We start from the raw sequence: 22,032 nt of genomic DNA on the forward strand, positions 1-22,032 counted from the left end.
ACCGGGAATTTACTGGGAAATCTTCTAGCATTTTCCCATTGCTTCTAATGCTAGTTTTTGGATTTATATATATTTTAATCAGATTTAAAATATTCTTTTCTGCATATGCCTTTTTTTAGCATAAATGAGTATTATTTGTCAAAGGGTTTTTTGGATCTACTTACATGACTGTATGGTTTTGGATGCTCTTGTTTTTAATATAATTAATTATTTTAACTGTTTTCTAATGCTGAACTATCCTTAGATCCCTGATAGGAATCAAACTTGATCACAGCAAAAATTTTTCTCCCCATAAATAAATTGCTTTACTCTTTCCTCCAGAATTTTATTTAATTTTTTTTGAATTTATATTTATTATTGATATAGTTCTATAGTTTTTTTTTTCTTTATCCTGTCTTGGTTTAGGTATTAGAACAGCTTTTGTATCACTGAAAGAAGCATGGAAGTGTTTTCATGTTTGATTTTTTTTAGAATAATTTATGTAGTATAGATAATGTCCTTTAAAAATCTGATATTTTTTTTTGCAATTCTTTATGGAACAGAGTTAGTTTTGGTTTTGGTTTTCTCCCAACTTTGATAATTTCTTTACAACTAGTTCATTTTCCTTTTCTGAAGTCACACTGTTTCAGTATTGTGTTAGTTTGGGTACTTTATAAGTTGTAGATTTTTTTTTGGAAGTCTGATTGGCACATATGTGTTTATATGTGTTGCATATAGTACAAGTATGTGGTAAACTATGATTTTTAAATTTTTTTCTTTTTTAGTTTCCTCTTGCTCATTGGTTGTTGTTGTAGTGGTTGTTCAGTCATTTCAGCCATGTCTGACTCTGTTGACCCCCTTTGGGGTTTTCCTGATAGATACTGGAGTGTTCTGCCATTTCCCTTTCCAGCTCATTTTACAGATGAGGACCTGAGGTAAACAGGATTGTGATTTGCCCAGGTTAACACAGCTACTAAGTGTTGGAGGCCAGATTTGAATTCAGGAAGATTAGTCTTCCTAACTTCAGCCCTGGCCCTCTATTCACTGTGTCCCATAGCTTCCTTTTTTAATTAGATTGGCTAAAGTTTTACCAATTTTGTTAGGTGTTCCAAAATACTAATTTCGTCCTGCTTATCAGTACTATAGTCTTTTTGGTTTTCAATTAATCTAATTCTCCAATAATTTTCTTCATTTTCTTTTGGGTTTTGATTTATTTCTTGGTTTTTCAAAATTTTAAAACCTTACTCTGTTTATTAAGCTTTTCTTTTCAATTTTGTTAATATATGATTTTACGTATATAATTTTTCATTTGAAGACTGCTTTCTGCATTGCATTAATTATGACATTTTGTCTAATCATTATCATTGTCTTTTACATAGTTATAAATTGTTTCTGTGATTTCTTCTTTTTTTTACTATTCATTGTTCAGGATTTCATCATTAAATCTCCATTAGGACTATGTCTTTTACTTACATTCCTTGTGTTGATTACTATTTTCACTGCATTATAGCCTGTAAAGTATGTGTTTACTGTTTCTACTTTTTTATATTTATTCATAATTTCTCTGTAACCTAGTATGTGAATGAATGAAAAAGCACTTATTAAGTCTGTACTTTAGCAAAGCACCGTGCAAAAAAAACCACTGGTGACAAAAACAGAAAAGTAAGACATTCCTAGCTCTCAAGGATCTCAAATTCTAATGGCAAGAAATAGAAAACAGACACACAGTTTTTGCTACATGATCTATTTATGTAAAATTGATATGTATCTCATGGAAATTTATATATTCTCTTATAATCCCATTCAGAAGATACCACAAATCTTTTAGCTCTGAATTTTTAAAAACTATTCAGTTCTATATATTCCATCTTCTTTACCTTTCTGTTAGGTGTGCCCATCTCTGAAAAAGGAACATTAACTCCTACTATTATGCTAAAAACTTTTTTTAATCCAATTAATATTGTTTATGAATTGAGTTGACAAATCATGTTATTTCAAAAAGAACTCAGTTTGTATCAGAGAACAGATAGACTCAAAATAATTGATATGGAACAACTGAAGGCAAGTTTTATAAGTCTGGATCCTACCCTTCTAAAGAGCAATGTGGAACTGTGCCCAAAGGGCATTAAAACCATATGAACCTTTCGATCCAGCAATATGACTGCTAGGTCAGTATCCCAAAGAGATAAAAGTGGGGGCACTTATTTGTGCAAAAATATTTATAGTAGCTCTTTTCGTGGTGGCTAAGAATTGGAAATTGGTGGGATGCCCATCAATCAGGGAACGGCTGGACGTGTTGTGGTATGTGATTGCAATGGAATATTATTGTGCTATAAGGAGCGATTTCAGAACAACCTGAAAAGACATGAACTGATAAAAATTGAAGTGAGCAGAACCAGGAGAACATTGTACACAGTAACAGCAAGATTATACAATGAAGAAATATGAATGCCTTACTATTCTCACCAATACAATGATCCAAGATAATTCCAGAGGATTCATGATGAAAAATGCCATCTGCCTCCAGATAAAGAACTAATATTGTCTGAATACAGACTGAAGCATACTATTTTCTCTTTGTTTCTTTGTTCCTTCCTTCCTTGCTTCCTTCCTTCCTTCCTTTATTTTCTATTTCTTTCTTCTTTGTTTGAATCTTCTTGCACAAAATGACTAATATAAGAATGTTTTATATGATTGCACAAATGTAACCTATATCAGATTGCTTACCATCTCAGGGAGAGGGGAAGAAGGGATGGAATTTTGAACTCAAAACTGAAATAAAAAACAAGAAAAGTTAAAAATTGTTTTTACTTGTAATTGGGGGGAAATGATAGATAGATAGATAGATAGATAGATAGATAGATAGATAGATAGATAGATAGATAGATAGATAGATAGATAGATATGCTGGAACTTAGACTTTTATTAAAACAGAAGAAAACATGACATTTATCTGGAAGGAAAATTAGTGATTAAGGGAAAATTTTCACACATAAGTATGCTTATATTAGTGAGCAATCACATCGCTACCTATTTTCTTTTCTTGTTCCACTATGAACCAAGAGAAAAGCCAAGGAAGTCAAAGGCAACACAGCAGGGGCCTCTAGATGATGGAGAATACTTTAAAAAAAGATCCCAACTAAAGCAATCTCTCTTTAACTCTACCAACTTAAGCAAAATCAATACAGTAACCATAGGTACGATGAAGAAGAGATTCTAGGATCACACACTGCATGCTAAGATATTCCACTATGAAACACATATAGGCACCAAGACTAACTGAAGCAACAGTAAGCAGATTCAGATTCCCCCTGTCACATTCATTGAGGAAATGGCAGGTAGAACCATTCACACTATTTAATTTTTCTTCCTTCCTTCCTTTCTTTCCTATTTAGTCCAATATATAGTAGAATCTAATAAATCAAATAACAAATAGATAATAAATTAATTTGATAAATTAAATTCATTAAAAAAAATAAACACTATTGTATTACTTGATGGATACACTGAATCTAGAACATCAATTTTGTTTATAAGGAAAAACAAGGGCCAGGTACAACAACTTGTAGTGATCAGACAAAGAGATTACAGAGATTAGAAAAATATCCGTACCTGCTCCACGTTTGTACATGCTAAACATTTTCTTTAGCCTTTGTATATCAACATGAACACCATATTTGCATGCAATGCTAAAATTACAAAACTATGTGGCACTGATCAAGTAACTTAAGGCATTTCCTGTGCCTCAGTTTCTTTGTCTGTAAAATTAAGGGGTTATTCCTAAGAGCTATCTAGTACTAAATTTGTGATTAATCAACCAATAAGCAAGGCTTTATTAAGAGTCCACTATGTGCTAGGCACTGGGGATACAAATACAAAGAATAAAGCAATCCTTCCTCTCAAAGAGCTCACACTGAAATGATGGAGGTAGCAACTATATTTATTAGTATACACAGAATAAATAAGTATTAAGAGAATAAATATAAATAAATACAAAGTAGCTAGATATGATACTACAGACTAAAGCTGCTACCCAGGAACCACGGACCTTCGATACGTACTTTAACTTCTTCAAAAGGAGCAGTATATTGTTTGTATTAACATCTCCAGAAACATACTTGATCTATTATTTATAATAGCTACGAGTAGGAATAGTGGCTATCCCAAATGATCCCTTTTCTCTGGGAGGGTGGATGCTCCAATCTCCCAAGCTTACTGGGGAAGCAAAAAAGTTGAAGTGAAATGGTAAGTCTATTTGCTCAATTTTTCAGTCCAATTTAACTCAATAAACATTTGTTAATTCTCCACAATGTGAAAATACAGAATACCAAGGACATATAGATATAAAATGGCACAGTCTCTGTCATCAAGGAGCTTAAAGCCTATCGGGCAAGGAAAAGTTGTATCTCAAAAAGCTGAAGATTTTGTATCTGAAAGAGCTGAAAATCAAATCCCACAAAAACTACAAATAATTTAAGAACTGACTAATTTGGGAGAATATTTTATCTACCTTAACTGGATTAGTCAATTAAATGAGTATTATTGAATAACCTCAGAGAAAACATGAATCAATTAATCAAAAGCTTTTGGTCAGGCTGGTCACCTGCCTTTAAGAGGTAAAGATAAGGGGCATTTGTAGAGCCAGACTAAAAGTACATAGTAATCACCTACAGAAAGAATAAAGAATATAAGTAATAGATAGCATTTTAACATCCGGTTTGTGGTATTGCCACTCTTACCTTGGTCAAAGGGCTTGCTTGGATTCCAGTTTCTGAAATAATCATCCTACAAAGGAGAAAAATAGAAAGCAAAGACAAAATTTACAAAGGCTTCCAGTATAATTGCCTAAAAGCATAATTTCTCCCCACATCTCCCAAATACATATGAAATCAGTAAGTTTAGACATCTTACTGCAAAATGGGTTTTGGCACAACAGAAAAGATTGCTTTATTTTACAAAAATTTGTTTTCCAAATTTTTTAAAAATGGAAAACATATTTCAAATTAGTTCAACTAACACAAAAATACTAAGGACAGAGGTGTAAACCACCTTATCAGTGAGAGGGATATACTTCATAGATCTATAGTTCATCCCTCCATCCACTCAGATTGACACTCCATCATTCCTTGGGAGACTCTTCCATGAATTTCTCTGGCAAAATAGCTAAATGGATGGACAGATGGATGAATGGATGAACAAATAAACAAACAAATTAATTAATTAATGGCTAATCCTTCTTTTGTGAGCCTCTTGAAACCTAGCCAGCCTGGTCCTCAGAACCCAAATACATGAATCTACCCCACACAAACCCACCAAAGCCTATACTCCACTGGAACTACCTTTGAAAACTTACAGTTACCTCTGTACCACTAAAAGGCGTCCAAGAAGGACTTAAGAAGAAGAGAAAAATATTTTCCATAAATGATATATTAAGTAATGAATCACTACTCTATCTCATGATTAAGCCCTTGGTAATTTGATTATCAACTTTTTTTAATTTTGGGTCATTTAATTCCACATACACTTACTCTGGTTACCATGGGTTGACATGACTTAAAATTTTAATATCATTTTTAAAGTATCAATGGTGGCCACAGGTATAATCAGCCATTGCTAGTTTTAAATTCATGCCACAGAGCAACACACTAAACAGGCCTTGTAATTACAATTGACTATGGAATACATTGGACAGCTAGGTGGAATGCTAGTTAGAGTGCCAGACCTGAAGTCAGGAAGATTCATCTTCCTGAGTTCAAGTCTGGCCTCAGACACTAGCTATGTGACCTTGGGCAAATCGCTTAATTTGTTGGCCTCAGCTTCCTCGTCTGTAAAATGAGCTGGGGAAGGAAATTGCAAACCACTCCTGTATCCTTGGCAAGAAAACCTCAAATGGGGCCACAAAGAGTCTGAAACAACTGAATATAAACAACAAAGAAATCCATTACTTTATAGACACAGGTACAGGTGTTCTGGATCCTGTTGATACAGGCTCACAAGAGCCAATTGTTAAATTTCCAGCTTGAGCTTTTACATCTAGGAAACTGAGAAATGCTATGAATCATGACTTGATTTATTGTTTTGTTGATTGTCTAGACTTAAGAAACTGGTGGGGGAAAATGTTAATAATTTAGATCAAATTTAAGTGCATCATATATCTTCACTCCACCCTCTCTCCCTCCCCCAGACCCGGTCGTCAAGTATTTACTATCATACCACTGGATATAAGACTCTTAGTCCACTTCTTCTAAATGGTATTGCCTCTCTACCTTATGATCCTACTCCTTTGAATCTCTGTATGTATGTCTGGCTCTTCTTCCTCACCCCCACCCCCATCTTTCATTCATCTAATTCTATTTCTCATAATTCCCTTTTTGACTATACCTACTTTTGAAGTAAGCAAACAAGAGTGAATGAAATTTTTTAGAAGACGCATCATGGATGGATATCCTATCTATTCCACATTGTTATTTCTCCTCCTAAGCATGCCCAACCTGATATCCATAAGGGCCTTTTAAAAATATTTTTGACAGCTACTCTGTACGCAATAGACATCTTCAGTGAGCTGTCCAAAAATGATGCTTCAATCTCTCTTCCAGAGAAGTTAGTTGGCATCATTGTGCACAATTAGTTCAAATTATCATCTATACCGCCTTACCCAACAGTTTATCTATGACACAGTCTTCTTTGAATTTTATTTGCCTTTATGTAGCTCAATTACCCAACTTTATTAGATCCTTGTTGAGTTCATCTAAGCACCTAAATAGACTTTTAGTAAAATAGCTCTGGTAAAATTAGAACAGATTGCTTCTTGTATAAATGATTCCATTTTCAAGATCATGAATAAACGTATCTCATTGAAAAAGTTCAGAACACTGATCAATGCAGTGGCCAATCATGATTCCTCTCAGAATAAAAGGGGCAGACTATGGGTACAAAATTAGGCCTAAAACTTTCAGACACTGCTAACATGTTGATGTGTTTTCCTTTTTTTAGGAATCATTCTAGTGGAATAGGAGTGGGGAGTGAATTATTGGGAACTAATAGCAAAGCAAAAATAAAGTATTAACACAACATTTGTTTTAAAACAACATAAATAAAAACAATTGTTTGACGAAAGGGCATCTTATAAGTTTTATGATCTTTGGTAGGGAATTTCTCTCTCTGAACCTTAGAGCTTTAATTTGTACAACAGGGGACAAAAGTACTGGATTAGATGATTTGGGGAGTACATTCCAGCCTTAATGATTGATGTTTCTTCAGTGTGCTTTCGTCTCCTCTTTTTTGCTACATTGCAAAGCATCTTGGCAAGAAGTAAGGAAAGCTTCATTGTAATGCTGATATCGGAGACACCCATGTTATAGGCAGCATTTCAGTGACAAAGATAACCCACATAGCCCTGAGGGTAAAATGTATTCCATGGAAAAAACACTTCAAGTGGCATTATAGGCTCAGGACTTTACTGCCTACACTAAAGCAATCAAAAGTGTATCATGAAAAGGCAAGGACGTGTCTACACACTACAGGTGAATAAGTCAATATCACTTTATCCAGATCAATGCTATTTTATCTCCAGTGGCAGTCTCCAAGAAAGCATGGGCTGGTTCCACTGACTTTCTGCATAAAGCCTTGCACAGATGCTTATAAAATGATTTTTGATCATGAGGGAATCAATCAAAAAGTATGTTTAAGGAGCTGAGAATCACTTTCTCTGAGCCGTCATGCCCTACAAAATCATACTGTCATTAGGAAATGGGATGTGTGAAGATTTCTCTGTACTCTCTTTGTCTCCAAACCATCTATGTGTAACTGTGAGAAGACTATACAGAAATGTCCTTTCTTAAGGGCGCTTGCTCCCTCTGGCCTCCTTCCACTTCTGGCTTTAGAAAGTTCTAGTTGTTTAAAATTCAGAATATAGTAGTGACCAAATTGATTTTGTTTGATCAAACTTGACAGGAAAAAAGAGTTGGTTGAGTTTGCTTGTTTGTCAGTAATTTCATCATCTACGATGAAGCTCAAAAGAATCCTCCTCCACCTCAGTAATGAATAATTTTTCTTAAGTAGAAGAATGTATAGCCAAATAAAGCTACATATTAAATTTCACAGCTCACACGAATGCATTATGGAGGTTGAGAAATTAAGGAGGACACTTTCATATGAGTGTATGTATATGTGTATATATATATATATACACACATAAATATAATCAAATATATTGTATAAGGTATACCGAGAAGTATAATTAGTCAGAGGAATATAGGACAAGAAAACAGAAAGGGAAAATAATAGCTCTAAGTTTTAACCAGCTTAAGTTTAGAAGGTGAGAGGCAAAAAGAGACAGTATCTCGAGAGAAATGACCTCAGAATCAAGGAAGTTTAGGTTTAAGTCTCACTCACCCCTAACACTTGCTAGCTAGGCAACTGTTCCAGAACGAGTGACTATATGGATTACCAGAGAAAATTCTCTTATTGAGAGTTCCATATGCCAATGAAACAGCCACCAAAATTAAAACCCAAAAGTGTGGAAGAAATTGAATTTACCTTTCCACTTTAAAACTTCAAAGAAAAGGTGTCAAACTTGCAGCTAGGAGTTAGTAAGACTAGAACCGGATTAAAATGTAATTGGGAGATGTTTAACAAAGTAAATAAAAATACAATACAACATAGATAATGTTAATTTGTGGTTTTCTAAGTCAGCATATGGCCACTTGGAGGGATCCATTTCTATTTGAGTTTGACACAAGTGCTTTAAAGGATCTGTGATTCCCAAAATTGTGGATATTCCTGACAACGATGAAGACTACAACCCATTCCTGCCTTCTCTCTACTGTCCTATTACTCACCACCAGAAATGTCTAAATTTTGCAGGCTACTTGCCTGTGTTTTGAAAATGTGAGAACTTCTCCTTGGTACTTTCTTCTCTCTAGGTTTTGACGACACTGCTTTCTCCTGGTTCTCCTCCTCTTTATTTGACTACTTCTTTGCTAGATCTTCATCCAGGTCACACCCACCAACCGTGGGTGTTCTGAGCTCATCCCTGGGCCCTGTTCTTTTCTCCACTATTTCACTTGGTAATCTCATCATCTATCATAGATCAATTATCATTTATGGTTCTCAAATCTATTTATTCAGTTCTAACCTCTCCAAGAGCTTACTGGACATCTTGAGTTGGAAATCTTATATGCATCTTAAACTCAACATATCCAAAACTGAACTCTTTTCCACAGAACCCTCCCCCCCTACAAATTTTCATATTACTGTCAAGGATACTGCCATTGTCCCAGTCACCTAGAATCACAGCCTATGTGTCATTCTCCACCTCTTACCATCTCTCTCATATCTAATCTATTACCAAGACCTGTCAATTTTATCGTCATGACATCTCTTGTCTAAGCTCCCTTCTCTTCTCTGACACAATCATCACCCTGATGCAGAAGCCCTTCACCTCACACCTGGACTATTGCAATAACCTGCCAGTTTGTCTCTCTGCCACAGGTCTCTCCCCATTCCAGTCAATTATCCACTCAGTTGTCAAAGTAATCTTCCTAAAGTACAGGTCTGACTATGGTACCATTCAATAAATTCCAATGACTCCCCATCACCTCCAAGATCACATATAAAAGCTTTTATTTGGCATTCAAAGCCCTTCATGACCTGCCCCCCCCACCCACATACCTCTTCAGTATTCCTGTACCTTATACCTCCTCAGACTCCAACATGCTCTGCAATTCAGTAACCCTGCTCTTCTTCCTCTTTCTTAAACATTCTGTTTCTTGATTCTGGCTATTTTCTGTCACCCATGCCTAGAATGCTCTCCCTCCTCATCCCTGACTCTTGATTTTTTCGACTGCCTTTAAGTCCCAGCTAATATTATACCTGAAGGAAGCCTTTCCTGAATTGTCTTTCATTCTGGTGCCTTCCCTCTGAGGATTATTTCCAATTCATCCTGTATATACTTTGTTTGCAATATACCTTGTCTGGCCTATTAGACAATGAGTTTCTTGAGAGCAGGAACTATCTTTTTATTTATCTGCAATGTTTTACTGCCTGGCATATAACAGTAACTTAACAAATGTTTATTGACTGGATAAAGCTTTAAAACAAGGACATCAAATCTACATTATGGTCATTTGCAGGATATGAGCTACCAGCATCTTTTAAGAGCATTATAATGAGCACAATCAGAAAGCATGAACAAAGATGTCTTCAACGTAAATGCTAAGGAAGGAATCTGGTTATTCAGTCATGTTTGACTCTTTGTGACCCTGGGGACCATGGCACACCATAGCTATCCATGGGGGTTTCTTGGCAAAGATCCTAGAGTGGTTTGTCATTTTCTTCTCCAGGGAATTAATGCAAACAGAGGTTAAGTGACTTGCTCAGGGTCATACAGCTAGCAAATGTCTAAGACCAGATTTGAACTCAGGTCTTCTTGACTCCAGGTCCAGTCCTCTATCCACTGAGTCATCTAACAGCTTCCAGTGAAAGATTACTATCTATAATTAAACACAAGCCCATGGGGTTGATGTCAAAGCCCTTCAAAGAAGGCATTTCCAGACCCTAGGGAAGGTTTAAAAAGTGTACCCCTTGCCTTTCTAAAAATTTGTTTTTGTTACATTTTAAGTTTCAAACTCTCTCCCTCCCACCCCATCCCACAATAGAGAAGGCCACTATTTGACACAAATTTATGAATATATTTAAAATCATACCATTTGGACTTCTATTTATCAGTTCTTTCTCTGGAGGTGGATAGCATCTTCCTTCATAGGTCTTTTACAGTTGATTTAAGTATATATAATACTCAGAATTTCTTGGGTAGCAATTATTCTTTGAACTATATTTCTGCTACTGTATACAACATTGTCTTGGTTCTGTTCATTTCACTTTTCCTTAGTTCCTGCAAGTCTTTCATTGCTTTTCTAAAATCAACCAGCTCACCATTTCTTATAGCCCAGTAGTATTCCACCAAAATTGTATACCACAATTTGTCTAACCATTCCCTAATAGATAGGCATTCTTTCAATTTCCACCTTTTTGTCACCACAAAGAGAGCAGCCATAAATATTTTAAAACATATAGGTCCTTTTTTCCCCTAATCACCTTGGAAAACAGGCCTAAAAGTAGTATTGCTGGGTCAACTCTTTGGACATAATCCAAGATTGCTTTCCAAAATGGTTGGATCAGTTCACAGTTCCAACCAACAGTGTATTAATGTCTCAATTTTCCCACATCCTCTCCATCGTTTTTCATTTTCTCTTTCGATCATTTTATTCATTCTGATAGGCATGAGGTGATATCTCTAAATTATTTTATTTTGCATTTCTCTAATCAATAACAATTTATAGCATTTTATGTGGCTACATATAGTTTTGATTTCTTCATCAAAAAAACTGCCTATTCATATGCTTTGACCATTTATCAATTGGTGAATGACTCATATTCTTATAAATTTTACAAAGTTATCTATATATTTGAGATATGAGACCATTATCTGAGAAATAGTCTAGAAAATTTATTTCTAAATTTTCTGCTTTCCTTCTAATCTTGGCTACATTGGTTTTATTTGTTCAATTTTTTATTTTAATGTAATCAAAATTGTCCATTTTATGTCTCATAATGCTCTCTATCTCCTGATTATTCATAAATCCTTCTCCTATCCATAAGTCTGATAGGTGACATGTTCCATGTTCTTCTAGTTTTCTTATGCTGTCTCCTTGGATATCTAGGTCATGTATGTCTTTTGACCTTATCTTAGTAAATCGCGTAAGATATTGGTCTATACCGAATTTTTCCAAACTGCTCTCCACTCTTTTACCAATAATTTTTAACAAATAGTGTACTCTGGTTTTTTGAGAGGGAAAGGCAAGGCAATTGGGGTTAAGTGACTTGCCCAAGGTCACACAGTTAGTAAGTGTGTTAAGTGTCTGAGGTCAGATTTGAACTCAGGTCCTCCTGGTTCCAGGGCCAGTGCTCTACTCATTGTACCACCTAGCTGCCCCCAAATAGTGTATTCTTATTCCCAAAAGCTTAAATCTTTACATTTATCAAACACAACATTGCTATAATCATTTACTACCATGGATTGTATGTCTACTTTATTCTACTGATCCATCTTTCTATTTCTTAGCCAGTCCCAGATTGTTTTGATAATTCTTGCCCTCAAGACCTGCTACTGCTAAACTTCCTTTCTTTACATTTTCCTGTTAACTTCTTTGATATTTTTGACTTTTTGTTCTTTCAAATGAATTTTATTATTGTTTTTCTAGCTCAGTTAAAATTTTTTTTGGTAATTTAAGTGGGACAATTGAATAAGTGGTTTAGGTAGAATTATCATTTTTATTATATTGGCTCTGCCCACCCATGTGCACTTAATATTTCTCTAATTATTTAAATCTGACTTTATTTGCATAAAGTATTTTTTAATTATGTTTATATAATTCTTGGGTTTGTCTTGGCAAGTATACTCCCAGTTATTTTCTACAGTTCACAGACCCTCTGACTTTAAAAATATCACCATCAGGTGTTAACATCCACTGAAGATTTAGAAGCTTCATTGTAACATGGATGATTTGATTCATCAATAAATAAATCCCTTCTGCTAAGGAAAATTACGTTTTCTCCTATTAAAAAATAAGTGCATTCTTCTTTGCCAAAGTTGGAAACTCAGTATGTGGAACGCTGTATATAATATTGGCTTTGATTTATGTGTTGGTTAGTTTTAATGAATTGTTTTTCCCCTCCATTTTATTCTTTATTATAAAAAGTTACTCTCTGGGAGAGAGAAAAAAGGGTTATGTTGGGAAATAAAAGTGATATGAAAATATAAGATGTCAATAAATTTATAAATGTGCATTTACAAATAACTCATTAAATTTTACCCTCAGCTGCATCCCCCTTGCATGTTGCGTCCTATACTATTACCTATTTTGAAGTTTTATTTACCTCTTAACTGATGAACGGACACTCAGTTCTCAACAAATGAACACATTCCTGGATGGGAGTCATGACTTTGGTTTTCCTCTAAATTCAGCAGATGATTTTAGCAGGGAACCATAACCTTCAGTGCTACTCACCTATTTCTCTTAGTTAACAAGAACCCTTCGCAGAAGCATAAAAACCATTCATAGGCTAGTAGACACCACTTGGGCTAAATGCTTTCAACTCCTTCCTTGAAGATATGTTATTAGGATCAGCATTCTCAACAGAATACTCTTTGAAAAGAAAAAAGTTGTAGCTGTCCTATATTCTACCCCGAATTTTACAGTGAGCTCTTTCAATCTACATAACTTGAAATGACTCTTAGTCCTTTCTAGTTTGGGTAACCATTTCCCTTCAAACTGAAGAGATCATAAATGCTAAGGAAATTATGTATGTAAAACGCTTTGTAAACCTCAGAGTCTATATAAATGTCAGCATTTCAGCTTCTGCTGCTCTTGAGTGAAAAATGTGGCTTCTCCTCCTGCCCTACAATCCCCAGAATGGTTGTAGTTCTGCTCAGATTTTTGCCAAGGTTTACCCAGAGAGGCCTGCTTCAGCTACAAACACCTCTAGCGCAAACAATGGGTGAGAGAGGGGAAGGAGAACAAAACACACAATACTTTTAAAACCTAACTACTTTGCTGCTGATTATGAACATTATGGTGCACTTTATAATACACCTCTAAGCCTCAGATGCCATCAGATCAAAGAAGTTTAGCTCAAACAGAACAGATAATTTCTCGCTCATACATATTTTAGCTAAGCTGTCTGAACCATGCAGTTTCATCTGAAGATTACCCAATATAATACAAATTGCTCTTGGTATCCCAGCCTAGGAAATAAATACCGATCTTATTCAACATGGCCAGGGATAAGTAATGCAGATGGCTAAGAAGGCAAAAGATCTTAAATGTGGGTATAAAACCCCTCTGGGCTATGTCCTGGCCCTAATATCTGAAACATGAATGTATAAACCTTCTAATCTGCAAATTCCCATTGGCAAATTCTTAACTATCTGGTAGTCTTATTTCATACACAGGCAGACCCTGCTCTATGAAAACCCTACATATAAAAATTATACCTTCCAAGACAGGTTAATTACAGTGCATTCTTCACTTTACAGAAAGTCATTTATTTTATTAAATGAGACATTGTAAATGCTCTGGAAATCCTGAGCTCTCCCAGTACATTCAAGGGGTGTTTGGGTAGACCAGTTGGGGGAAGAAGGTATGAATAAAAAAACAGAATCAAAAGAGTAGAAGCATAGCACTTCAGAGGCCACCTAGTCCAACCCATACCTGCCTAGGAATCACCCCATAACACCACCGTCCCAACAAATGGCCATCTAGCCTTCCCAGGAAGACTTCCACCGAGGGACAATCCAGCACCTCTAGATAATACCAATTCTATTTTTGGACATCTCTAATTGTTAGGAAGCTTCTCGGTGAATAAAGGCAAAGTCTGCCCCTTTGCAAATCTACCCATTCTTCTTAGTTCTGCCCTTTGGGGTCAAGTAAAAACAAGCTGAATGCCTCTTCTGCATGGTAATCTTTCAAATATTTCAAGTCTACCAGACAAAGTTTCCTGTTGCCAAAAGTCCATGGCCCACGCAAGTTTCTCTCCAGCTCTGCCTCATCCTGCTTTTTTCTCCCAAGTATCAGCCTCCCAAGTAGCAAACTTAGTATCTCAGGGCCTCCACATCCTCACCTCACGATCTCCCTCCACCAATTCTCACCAACTGATTTTGTCTTAAAAACTTAATTTGAGGACTAACCCTAAGCACATTTTTTTGGTGGTGGGAACGCAGGGCAATTGGGGTTAAGTGACTTGCCCAAGGTCACACAGCTAGTAAGTGTGTCAAACCCTTAAGTACATCTTGCAATGCTACTCCAGGCTTCAGAATTCCTAGTTACATCCCCATAATGATGCTATTCTTGTGGTATCTCCAAATCATTTCCAAATCATTTGTCTCTGGGCCATTTCCATCATCGTCTTTCTGGGCCCTCCAGTTGCCACACTCAAGTGGGAACCCAGTTAGAAATGTTGCTTCAATCTTCATCTTGACTATAACTGAGACAACCATGTGGTCTTCTCCAGGGCACCACCGTGATATCCACAACTCCCTAGTTACGCCTGCTCAATCTCATGTTCGATGTTCTGAACTTAGAATAATGGAATGTTGATGCTGAAAGAGACTTTTAGAGGGAGTGGAACCATCAATTGGTAGTGTAGCCAGTGGCTAGAGAGCTGAGCTTAAGGGAAGAAAGATCTAGGTTCAAATACCGCCTCAGATCATTTGACCTCTGACAAATCACCTGATCTGAATCTCAGTTTTCTCACCTGTAAAATGGGGATAATAAATAGTACCTATCTCACATGGTTGATGTGAGGTCAAATTAAATTATGTGTATAAAATATAAGCTGCTATCATCATCATCATCATCATCATCATCATCATCATCATCCTCATATCCCCTAATTTTAAAGATGATGAAATGAAGGCCCAAAGAGAGGAGTGACTTACCCAAGGGCATACAGCTAATAAATGACAGAAGGGCTAGGACTTCAGTCTTAGTATACCTGGGTTTGGACATCCCTATCTTTCTTCAAGTGGGGAAGTAGTTGCCAAGTAAAACTTCAAGAAGCTTGCGGCTTCTCAGCTATGATAAGGAAGGGAAGGGAATGAGCATTTATTAAGCACCTACTATGTGCCAGGCACTGCCCTTTACAAATATTATCTCATTTGATCCTCACAACAACTATGGAAGGTAGGTACTATTACTATCCCCATTCATAGTTGAGGAAGCTGAAGCAAACAGAGATTAAGAACCTGGGTAACTGGGAGGATCATGGGACCCTGAACAGCAATAGAAAAGTTGGGAGGCAGAGAGAGGTTATTGAGCTCTGTTTCAGACATGCTGAGTTTGAGATGCCTATGGGACATCTAGTGAGATTCTAAAATGCAGTTGGTAATACTGAACATATTGATGTTCAGGAGAGAGACTTGGGCTGCATAAATAAATCTGGGAATCATCTGCATAAAGATGATAATTGAATGCATGAGAGCTGACGAGATCACCAACTAAGATAGCATAGAATGAAAAGAAAAGAGGGCCCAAGACAGAAAGGTTAATCAGTGTGAAATGGATGAAAAATTAGCACAGGCTACTAAAAAGAAGCAGCCAGACAGGAAAAAACCCAGAACAGGCTGTATTGTGAAAACCTAGAGGAGAGAATATCCACAAGAAGGAGATCGAATGCTGTAAAAAAAGGTCAAGAATGAAGACTGAGAAAAAAGTCATTGGATTTGGCCATTGAGATTCCATTGGTGACACTGGAGAGAGTAGTTTCAATTTACTCATGAGGTCAGAAACCGGACTGAAGAAGGTTTAGAGCAAAGGTATCAAACACGTAGCTCACAGTACTCCCATGCACAACCTGAAGCAGATTAAAATATAATTGGGACATACTTAACAAAAGAAACGATAATACTAAGTAATACCAGGTCCATGTGAGGCTCATAGAGAATTTAATGTATGGATTAGTGGCCCCCCTTTCTATTTGAGTTTGACACCCCTGGTTTAGAAGTGAGAGGAAAGGAAGTGGAGGCACTAGGTAAAGGCTGTTTTCTCAAGAAGTTTAGCCATGACAGGAAGGAGAGATAAAGGATGATAACTAGCAATGATGGTTAGATAAAGTAAGGTTTTTATAATGATGGGGAATACACAGGTGTTTGTAGGCAGCAAGAAGGAACGAATGGAGATGAAGAGATTGAAAATAAAAAGTGGGGGCGATAGTAAAAGTAATAAGGTACTGAAGATTGGAAAGCATATGGGATCAGTGGGTTTGGCCTAGGCAAGGAGAATGGCTACCTCTCTCCCAGACATGAGGAAAAGAAGAAATAGTGGAGCAAAATATCTCAGTGATGTTAGAAGAGGAAGGAAGGAGCAGGGAGAACTCTCAGCTAATGGCATCAATTTTCAGTATAGTATAGAGAAATATAGATCAGGTCTTCAACTGAGATGATTACAGGAAGATGGTGCTGTGGAAGGCTTGAAAAGAGATCACAAAATTTAGAATAACCTCTGTGAAGAATAGGGTAATAAAGAAATTAGGGAGGGATAGAATGGTTACCTTGCTGCAGTGAGAGCCAAAGTGTAATAAATAACATTTGCAGTGGACCTTGTCAGCATTTTCTGTGATTTCCTGCAGTTTTACTTGGCAGCATGTGAATAGGAACAAAGGAGAAGGATAGAGACACAACAATCTAGGTTTGTGGTTTGGTGAAGCCATAAGTGGTGATAGGACAAGGGGTCAGGGGGCAAGGGATTCTAGAGTAGAGGAACTAAAGGGTCAAGATAAGGAAGGGAGGAGAATACAGCCAAGGCAGTGGTGATGGCTCAGGGAATGGCAGTCATAATGCGGACAAAGAATAGGGTTAGGAGTCCTAAGGTACACAGAAAGATAGAATGGTTATGATGAGAGAAAAAAAATTTTGGAGTTCTTGAGCATGAAAGGGGAACACTTACGGGTGATTCTTTTGGACATGTTGAGTCTGAGACACCAATGAAACATCTACAGAAATTCTAAAGATCAAGAGTACCCATGTGTAGTTGAGGTAGGCTAGAAGAGCAGGTCATGGGAACTGAGGAGACTGAGGAAATGAGATGTTGCATTATTTGAGAGAACATCAGGATGCACTGGGATAATTGAAGGAAACGGGGATGGTTTGCCTGGAGAAAAGGAGTCTTGGGGAACACGAAAGCTATCTTCAAATGTTTGAAGGTCTTTCTCAAGGAAAAAGACATAGACTTATTTTTCTCGACCCCAGAGAACAGCACCAGAATCAGTGGGTGAAAGTTATAAAGAGACACATTTCTGCTTGAAGAAAGAAAAATCTTCCTAACTATTAGAGCGGCTTTAAAGTAGAATAGGATTTCTTGGGAGACAGTGGGGTCCCCTTCATAGGAGATCTTTAAGCAAAGATAAATGGCCTTTCATTGGGTAATTTTTAAGTGGATTCTTGTTTAGGTATACATTAAACTAGATATACTCTGAAATCCCTTCCAAATCCTAGTTTCTGTGACTGTGACTTGAACCCAGATCTTCTGATTCCAATTCCAGCTTTCTTTCAACTCGATCATTCAGTCTATTTCACATTTATGAAGCTTACATCTCAGTTTTCATCCTCCATTTTTGAAGGTAACTCAACTTCTCATATTTACTACTAGTACCTATGCATAAGTATGCATAAGCGTGTGTCTGTGTGTGTGTGTGTGTGTGCCTTGTGTATTTTTGGACAAGTCCTGTGGTTTAACTGGTATATTGAACTCCAGATTAAGAAACTCCCTCTCAATGGAAAACTGAACTGCTGCAATTTACAATCTAGAGAGTTTCTCATAGTGGAAAGCCCAGTCACACAACCAAAATGTGTCCAAGGCAGGGCTTGACCTCAAATCTTCCTAACTTCAAGTCCAGGACTCTCTATCCATTATTCCACATTGCCTCTTGTATCTGTATTCAATTCAATCCAATTTAATTTTTAAAATGCATTATATATACATATATATAAAATGTACATATGCCTATAAATACCAAAGAATCGATATGTGCATTGCTGTTTAAATGCATATGTTTATAATTATAAGTATCTAGGTATGTATGGCAGTATGATATGCTATTGGTCCTGGAGTTTAAAAAAAAGAGCTAAAATGTTAACTCTTTCCTTCACTAGTTATATGACCTCAAACAAGTCACTTAAACTTCTCCTAGCTTGAGTTTCTTCCTCCTTCAGTTGAGGGGGTTGGATCACTAACATCCTTTCAAACCCTAAAATTCTGTGATTTTAGGTTTATATCTAATAATACTCAGCTTATTTCATGTTAATATATATATATATACATTCATACATGAGTCTATAAATACATGTAAGCATACAGTTATCCACATGCTAAAAAAAATGCAGAGATTCTTTGATAAATGAGCCCAACATTTAGTTTAAAATCCTGGAGGCTGTAGACCAAATGATTTAGAAAATAACAATGTTCATGACCCTGCTCTTTCAATAAATAATCTTCCAGTAAAACTCAGATAATAACTGACAATCACACTTGTACTATAACTAATGAGAAAACATAAACCAGTAAATGAACTGTTTTTATGCATTTGATAAATTGCATCCCCTGGATAAACCAATGAAAAACAAATGTGTGCCGTTGTGGCTCAGTGAGCTAAAACAAATATTTACCACTGAGGTTTAGGATGCAGAATGAAATTTACATTTTATCTGGCAAATATTATGATACTATGTCTAAGTACAAGTTAAAAGTCAGGAACCTACCTCAACTTCCTGAATACGAAAGCATTATAAATGAGAAAAAATGAAAGAATGACATCAAACAATATAGAAAAATGTGAACATTCTCCATAATTTCATCAAAATTTCACATGTGCAATAATGAGGTAAATAAATTCATATCCCTTATTTTTTTCCTTAGATCACCCCCTTTATATAATTTCGATAAGATTCTATCGGTTATCCTGTAGCCTAATACAAGACACAATTATGTATGTGAGTTTAAAAATCACTCTCAGGAAACAACATCTGAATTCAGATTAATATAACAACCAATCTTGATTGGCTGTGATAAGAACTGATGAAACATGTTTTCATATTTTCCCTAGAAACATACTTTCTATAGATAGAGAGGTGGTGGACAATGGATGTGGAATGCTGCGTATGTAGTCAGCCATGGTTGCTACATCAATTCATTTTGCCGAACCATCTGTCTCTCTCTGTTACCAGGGAGGGTGTGATTATCGTATTTTTGTTATATTTTATTATAAGGGAGGGTGGTCACAGAAATATACGTATTTTTAAACATCATTTTAAAGAAAAGAAAATCCTCCCGGATTTAAGCATAAGAATATATACACAAGTGCTACTACCTTCATACAGCATTCCCCTAATTTTTCCACCTCATGCCCCTTGCAGCATTCTGACATGATCCCTTACAATTAAGTTGTTGGCATATATACTTTATCTCTGACAGAGATGGGGAACCTGTATCTAGACTGTAACCTCATGAGGGCAGGAATGTATCTTACTCATCTTTCGATCCACTGCTGTGCCCCTCCCACTCATGAGAAATATAGAGAGCCATGGAACACAGAGAATATTCAACATATACTTCGCTTATATTTTATTATTTACGATTAGATACTGTAGAAAATACTGCAAAAGGAGAACATATTGTCCTCACCTTCAAGGAGATGTGAGAACAATCTAATGGCAAAAATGTTAGCTCCATGGGGACAAAGATACAATCTTCTAGCTATGTTTTCCATCCCACTGGTACCCCAGCAGTGTGCCTATGGCTCATAATAGGTGCTGAAAATACGCTTCAGTTGAACCGATTGGATTGGATTGGATAAATGCTATGGGAACAGTTTGGAGAGGAAGAGCATAGCAGAAAGAATAGTAAACATAGTTGGGAATGAGCATGGTGTTTGTGAACACTGAGGAGACCAGCTTAACTAGCTACAATCGAAGGAAATAAGAGATTTATTGAGAGGAGCTTGAAGGTTATTTGTTTTTATTGTATTGTTAATTGGACCTGAATAACATGCTCCACAAATGCAAATACCATATGAAGCAAATATCAAAATAAACCCATAAAATTTGAACTATTGACATTTTGAACATAAAATAATAATAATAATACTTCCCCCCCCCCATTTTCTAACCCAACTGTAGTTTCCATTCTGTTCTTGCTAGGTTATTAGAGAAAAGAGTCTAATATTATTTGTCCCTATAAAGAAACTATTTTTACCTACCTCAAGTCTCTTTCTACTCCAATCTGTCTTCCACACAACTTAGGAAATGATTTTCCTTAAGTGTAGATTTGACTATGTCATCCCTCATTCAATAAAATCCTCTCTTTGGCAAAGTTCTTCACAACTGGGTTCCTTCTTTTATTTCCAGTTACCTTACAAATTACTGCCCTCCACTCACTGCCATCTGGCCTCGCTGCTGTTTGTCACACAGTTTTGTCCTTGTATGGGACTGGACTGGTCTCCGTGCTTAATATTTTCTCCCTTCTTACTCCAACCTTTTTCAAAATTCAACTCAAATACCATTTACTCCATAAGGCCTTTCTCATCCCCCCAGCAGCTTGTGCCTTTCCCTCCAAGGTTATACATTATATACATACATACATACATACATACATACATACATACATACATACATATATACATGTGTGTATAAGTGTATGTGCGTGTACATATATGTATATATAATGTGGTGTGTATATATACATATATGTATGTGTGTTTATGTGCATATGTGTACTTATCTCCTTGAGGTCAGGAACTCACTCCTTTTTATCTTTGTAACTTCAATCCTTAGCACAGTGCCCAACACAAAGTAGGTACTTAGTAAATGGTTGTTGATTAATTGATTAATTAATTAATTGGTTGATCAACTGACTCATCAACCTTCCAGTATGTCTGCAATAACAGCAGTCAACTGTCTAGTCCTCACTGCATTTCATTGACTCACCGAGGAGAAAGCTAGACAGCAAATCTTCCACTTTGTTCCTTCTCCCACAATGAATCAACTTAATTGGCACACGAGCGTTGACTCCCTTCCCTCTACTCCCTTGCACTCACACTTACATCACTCAGTCCTATATTTGTCGTAGAATCACAGGCTTTTGGAGTTGCAAAGGTCACCAGAGGTCATCTCATGAAAACTTTGCCCCACCCCAAAGCATAAATCGCTTTCTATAAAATCCCTTGAAAAGTGGTCGGTCTCTGCTTCAGTAGAGAGTAATTCAGTGAAAGGGAAAGAGAACATCCCAGGCTTGGGCACAATGGGCACAAAAGTAAAAAATGTGGGACATATGGTAGGAGGGCAAGAGTCCTGCTTAGCCATAGCATTAGATAAATTGAAAAAGGTAGGAAGGTATCAGATTATAAAAGACCTCTCCTAGTTCCTTCATATGGCGTGAATTCTAGTACCTTCACCATCCAGGTCACTCTGCTCTGGATGTCTTCTAGCTTATCAAAAATGTC

At 36.5% G+C, this 22,032-nt stretch overlaps 1 protein-coding gene across 1 annotated transcript in view; it reads right to left on the bottom strand.

Annotated features, from left to right (window-relative positions):
* The window catches only part of SPOCK1 (SPARC (osteonectin), cwcv and kazal like domains proteoglycan 1), a 781,029-nt gene that overhangs the window by 492,759 nt on the left and 266,238 nt on the right, over nucleotides 1-22,032 (bottom strand). Inside the window, exon 3 of the mRNA XM_036751616.1 lies at nucleotides 4,719-4,764. Within this exon, the coding sequence (XP_036607511.1) occupies nucleotides 4,719-4,764 (46 nt within the window). The remainder of the gene's footprint in view (nucleotides 1-4,718; nucleotides 4,765-22,032) is intronic.

Source organism: Trichosurus vulpecula, chromosome 3, assembly GCF_011100635.1.
Source record: "Trichosurus vulpecula isolate mTriVul1 chromosome 3, mTriVul1.pri, whole genome shotgun sequence".
NCBI classification, from domain to species: domain Eukaryota; kingdom Metazoa; phylum Chordata; class Mammalia; order Diprotodontia; family Phalangeridae; genus Trichosurus; species Trichosurus vulpecula.